The 5418-nt window shown below is 40.1% G+C and overlaps 1 protein-coding gene across 1 annotated transcript in view; it reads right to left on the bottom strand.

The window, feature by feature from the left end:
- Positions 1 to 1441, bottom strand: part of LOC102854774 (calcium/calmodulin-dependent protein kinase type II subunit delta-like) — a 6978-nt gene extending 5537 nt beyond the window's left edge. Inside the window, exon 1 of the mRNA XM_006899175.1 lies at positions 1428 to 1441. Within this exon, the coding sequence (XP_006899237.1) occupies positions 1428 to 1441 (14 nt within the window). The remainder of the gene's footprint in view (positions 1 to 1427) is intronic.
- Positions 1442 to 5418: the final 3977 nt, after the last annotated feature.

Raw genomic sequence — 5418 nt, 5'->3', positions numbered from 1 at the left:
GAGATGATATCTCATAGTTGTCTTGATTTGCATCTCTCTTAGAGTTAGGGATTTTGAACATTTCTTCATGTGCTTGTTGGCCATCTGAATGTCTTCCTTGGTGAAGGTCTGTTCATATCCTGTGCCCATTTTTTGACTGGATTATTTACCTTTATCTTGTGGTGCTCAAGTATTTTATAAATTCTAGGTATAAGTCCCTTATCTGGCATATCACTACCAAATACCTTTTCCCAGTCTTTGGCTTCCCTTTTTACGCTGTTGGAGAAGTTTTGGGATGTACATAGGGATTTGATTCTTAGAAGGTCCCATTCATCTATTTTTATCTTCTCCTGGTTGTAGGTTTTTCAGGATACTTGGAAGACTGTTTATGTTGTGGATTAGTACTACTAGAGTTCTTCCAAGCTTTTCTTTAATGACGTTTATAGTCCTTGGTTGTAGTCCTAGGTCCATGATCCACCTTGAGTTTGCTTTTGTATATGGAGTGAGGTGTAGATCTTGCTTAAGTCTTCTGCAGATAGTTTTCCAATTTTGCCAACACTGTTTGTTATAAAGGCTGTCGTTTCCTCACTTAGCTGATTTCATTTACTTGTCAAAAATCACTTAACCACAGGTAGATGGGCTGATTCCTGGGTTCTCAATTCTATTCCATTGATCTATATTTCTGTCATTGTACCAGTACCATGCTGTCTTTACCACGACAGTGTAGTAGGATTGTAAATCAGGGAGTGAGATTTCTCCTACCTTTTTTCTATTTTTAAGGAGTGCTTTGCTTATTCGGGGCTTCTTTGCATTCCAAATGAAACTGGAGATTGCCTTTTCCATCTCGTTGAAGAATGGAATTGGTATTTGTATTGAGATTGCATTAAACGTGTAAATTGCCTTTGGTAGTATTGCCATTTTCACAATATTGGGTCTTCCTATCCATGAGCAAGGGATATTCTTCCACTTCTCCAAGTCTCTTTTTGTTTCTTGTAATAATGTTTTATAATTTTCTTTGAAAAGATCCTTTGTGCTTCTGGTTAGATTTACTCCCAAATATTTTATCTTGTGGTTAGCTATTGTGAAGGGTATTGTTTTTCTTAGCTCCAGCTCTGTTTTCTCTTTGTCACTGTAGAGAAATCCAACTGATTTTTGTATGTTGATCTTGTATCCTGCTACTTTGCTGAATTGGTCAACTATGTCCAATAGTTTTCTTGCTGAGTCTTTAGGGCTTTCTAAGTATACTAACATATCATCTGCATAGAGAGATAATTTTACCACCTCTTTGCCAATTTGGATACCCCTTATGTCCTTCTCTTGTCTTATTGCTATTGCTAAGATTTCCAATACAATATTGAATAAGAGAGGTGAGAATGGGCTTCCTTGCCTAGTTCCTGTTCTTAAAGGGAATAGATTTTGGCGTTTTCTTGTTGAGATTCTCCCCTCACTTTCTGGTGATCATGATTACAATCCTGGACCCTGCATTTTGGTTCTTCTGGTCAGAAAGTCAGCGGATGTTCTGTCAGATTATTTCCAACCCATGTTCACACCCCAGCTATGTTTCAGGCTAAAGCTCAAAACTGGAAAACTTAAAACAAACAAAACAAAAACCTGAGAAACTTGCTACATTCTGGTAGTTTTTTCCGAGTGTTGATTCTCCTCCAAAACACCCCTGCTTTTTCTTCACTCTCTAGAGCATCAGATGGTTGCTTGTTGTTATTTTCTCCACAGTTTATATGTGTTATTTGTAGTATGATCGATTTATTAAAAACTTATTCCACTATACTGCAAATGTAACTCTTAAGGATGCTTATCTTAATGAGAACTTTTTTTAAAAGGAGCTTTAATGATACACAGTATTTGCATAATCATTTTTCTACGTATTTTCTAATTTCCATTTTGAATTCTTTCTGATGCATGAGTTATTTTTTGTGATGGTTTATTTCCTCACTGATTGCCTGCTTAAGTGTGTTTTAGTTGGGAAGTGCAGTGTGTACACAGTACAAACATTCCATGTGGTCAGCCCAACCCACACTAAACCTGCTGCCACGTGGTTGGTTCCAACTCACAGAAAGGTGGCCTTCTGGCTTTCTAAACCTGCTGCCACGTGGTTGGTTCCAACTCACAGAAAGGTGGCCTTTTGGGTTTCTAAAGCTTTATGTTATGGGAGAAGATGGCCTGTTTGGCTCCCCCAAAATAGCTGTGGCTCGTGGACTTTTCTGATAACAGCCTAACACATTGTGTGCCATGTTCCCAGGATTCTTCAGCATGTGGCTGTGTAGGTGATTTTTACTTGAGTTATTCAAATATCTTTTACTAATTATGTGCTTATTTTGCCATTTTCTGTGTTTTACTAAAATTGTCCATATGACTCTTGTTATGTGCTGTTGAGTTGCCTGCAACTCATAGCGACCCAATGGACAACAACTCTGATTTGCTCTATCCTGAGCCAATCTCACTGTCTGCAACTCACCTAACCCCATTACCCCAGTTACTATGTCAATCTATCTCATCCAGGGTCTTCCTCTCCTGTGCTTGTCCCTCCATCCTGCCAACCATGAAGTCCTTCTCCAAGGGACTGGCCCTTCCTGTGAGACGGAGCTTCAAAATCCTTATCTCCAAGAAGCAGGACAGAACTGTTTGTTCTTTTAGCAGTCCATGGTGTGTTCAATACTCTTCTCCAGCACCACAATTCAAAGGCATTGATTCTTCTTCTGTTATCCTTACTCATTGTCCAGCTGTCTGATGCATAGCCAGTAATTGTGAAAACTATGGTTTGAATCAGGCACACCTTATTCTCTAGACTGATATCATTGCTCTTTAGCACTCTAGAGAGTTATGGATTTTTACACTTTATCTTACTGTTTTACCCCAGTACAACTTTCCTCCCTCCTACTGCCTATATGCTGTTATCATGTAATAGATTTCTATATGTTTTAGGCTTAGTGATAATACAATGATTTATTGTATAAATATGCTACTTTATACAATTGCTGTTACATCAGATAGGAGGACATATAAATGTACTTTCTTCCCTTGAGCAGACTTAACACACTAATTGAAAATTAATTGACCATAGATTGTATTTGTTGTTAAGTGTCTCTGCCAAGTATCTCTGTCACACGTAAGCCCATTGCTGCAGTCACTGTGTTAAGCCATCTTCTAGAAGGTCTTTCTCTCTTTCCTTGACTCTCTACCTTTCCAAGCATGATGTCCTTTTGCAGAGAATAGCCTCTTCCACCAACATGCTCAAAGTATGTGAGACAAAGCTTCATCATCCTTTCCAACAAGGAGTACTTGGGCTGTACTTTTCCCAGACATATCTGTTTGTTCTTTTGGCAGTCCATGGGATATTCATACTCTTCTCTAACACTGCAGCTCAAAGGCATAAATTCTTCTGTCAACCTTACTCATTGTCCAGCTCTCAGATGCACAGCAGGTGATTGGAAAGAACATGACCTGAATCAGACACATCTTAGACTTCAAACTGACATAATTTCTCTTCAGTAATTTGGAGAGGTCTCCAACAGCAGACTAGCCTAATGCAATAAATACATCTCCTGATCTCCTGACTGCTGGTACCAAGGGTGTTGATTGAAGATCCAAATAAGATTAAATTGACACTTTCAATCTTTTATCTACCATGATGCTGCTTATCAATGAAGTGATGAGACTTTTTTTCTTCTTGATGTTGAGATGCAATCCAGTCTTTGATCTTCTGCAGTGTATGCTTCAAGTTCTCCTCACTTTCAACAAGCAAGGCTGTATACATATGGGAGGAGATTGTCCATCATTTCCCATTGGAGCCAATGATGGATTCTAACCTATCAGTTCTCAGGGCAACTTTCTAAAGGCTACACCGTCAGAGCTCACAGTTTCCTAAGCCCTTCCTTAACATTGTGTTGTTAGGTGACATTGAATCAGTTCCAACACATAAGCAACTTTATGTACGAGAGAGTAAAATGTTGTCTGGCCCTGAGCCCCTTCACCAAAGTAGTTATGTGTGGGCCCATTGTTGCAGGGACTGTCAGTCCATCTCTTTAACACACCCTCTGTTTTACTAAGTAACCTGTCTCTCTCCGTGGAGTGCTTCTTTCTGATAACATATCCAAAGTAAATGAGACAAAGTCTTATCACATTTGCTTTTAAGAAACGTCCTGGCTGTACTTGTTCTGAGATAACTTTGTTCACATGAGAATCCACTGTATATTCCTCTCCATCGAAGGCATCAATTCTTCTTTGGTTTTCCTTATTCATTGTGCAGCTTTCCGTGTTTATGAGGCAAATGAAAATACAGTTTGGGTGAGGGACACACCATTGCCATCAAATTGGCTTCTTTGTTCTTTTTTTTTTTTTAATTTTTTTTTGCTTCTTTGTTCTTGAACCCTTGAAAGAGGTTTTTAGTATTTGCTCAGGCATTATAAGAGAGGAAGACTCTCAACGAGATGGATTGACACAATGACTTTAAAATGGGTTTAAGTTTATCAGAGATGATGAGGATGATTCAGGTTAGGGCAGGGTTCAGTTTCGTGGCTCACAGGGTTGCTAGGAGTGGTTGACATGATGGGACCTGGCTGACAATGGTGACTGGGGTCATGGGAGCAGTGGCCAGAGACAGTGAGATTGCTCAGGATAGGACAGGGTTCAGAAATGTTGTGCATGAGGTTGCTGTGAGTAACAAGCACTTGTTACTTAAGTACATAATGACAACAATGCAAGCTCTTAGCTGATCTCTTGGTGGCTCCTCCTATGGATGTTGTAAGGTCGCTGAGGAAGGATAGAACCCAGTTCAGGCCAAGACAGACAGTTTATTGAGGAGAAACTGCTGGGCTGGCTCTTAAGCAGAAAACCAGTCCCCACTAAAAGTTAGAGAGGAGTTTTATATTCTCTTACAAGGAACTTGGGGAAGGGGATGCTCACAGATGTTTTTTATAAGATCGGGAAGTGGGCTGGGGTCTCAGATAACTATTTCTGGGAAAGGAGGTAAAGCAGTTTCACATCCTTGATGGAGAGAAACAGAACCACAGCTGCTGCTTCCTGTGACTGGATCATGTCAGTAGCCATTCTGAGAGAGGAAGGGAAGGGCTCTGCAGTCCTAATAGATGTTGCTTATGGGTCTAAATACAATGAGGCTCTTTAGAATCTCAGCCTTTTCTCCACAGTTGTGAGGATTTTTGTTTTATGTTGCAACTCAGGACTTGAATTTTTTCAGCTTAAGATTCCTGTGAATGGTAGCTGAGATACTTGTGCTGGGAGGAAGGTAGATGGATAGAAACCTTGGGTAAGATTCTGGCTGCTCCAGGTAACTGCTGTGAGGAAATCTCCAGAGTAAAGCAACTGTCCCCAGGTCTGCTCAAACGCAAACTCGGGTCTTCCAGTTAGAACTCACCATACCTGTCCCTCAGGAGTTTTCAAAGGCTGTAAGTCATGTGAGAAGAG

This window comes from Elephantulus edwardii, unplaced genomic scaffold (assembly GCF_000299155.1).
Source record: "Elephantulus edwardii isolate Elephantulus edwardi_28Jun2011 unplaced genomic scaffold, EleEdw1.0 scaffold00246, whole genome shotgun sequence".
NCBI lineage: Eukaryota > Metazoa > Chordata > Mammalia > Macroscelidea > Macroscelididae > Elephantulus > Elephantulus edwardii.
Note: the sequence above shows the minus strand (reverse complement) of the source record. Positions and strands in the feature narration are given on the sequence as shown.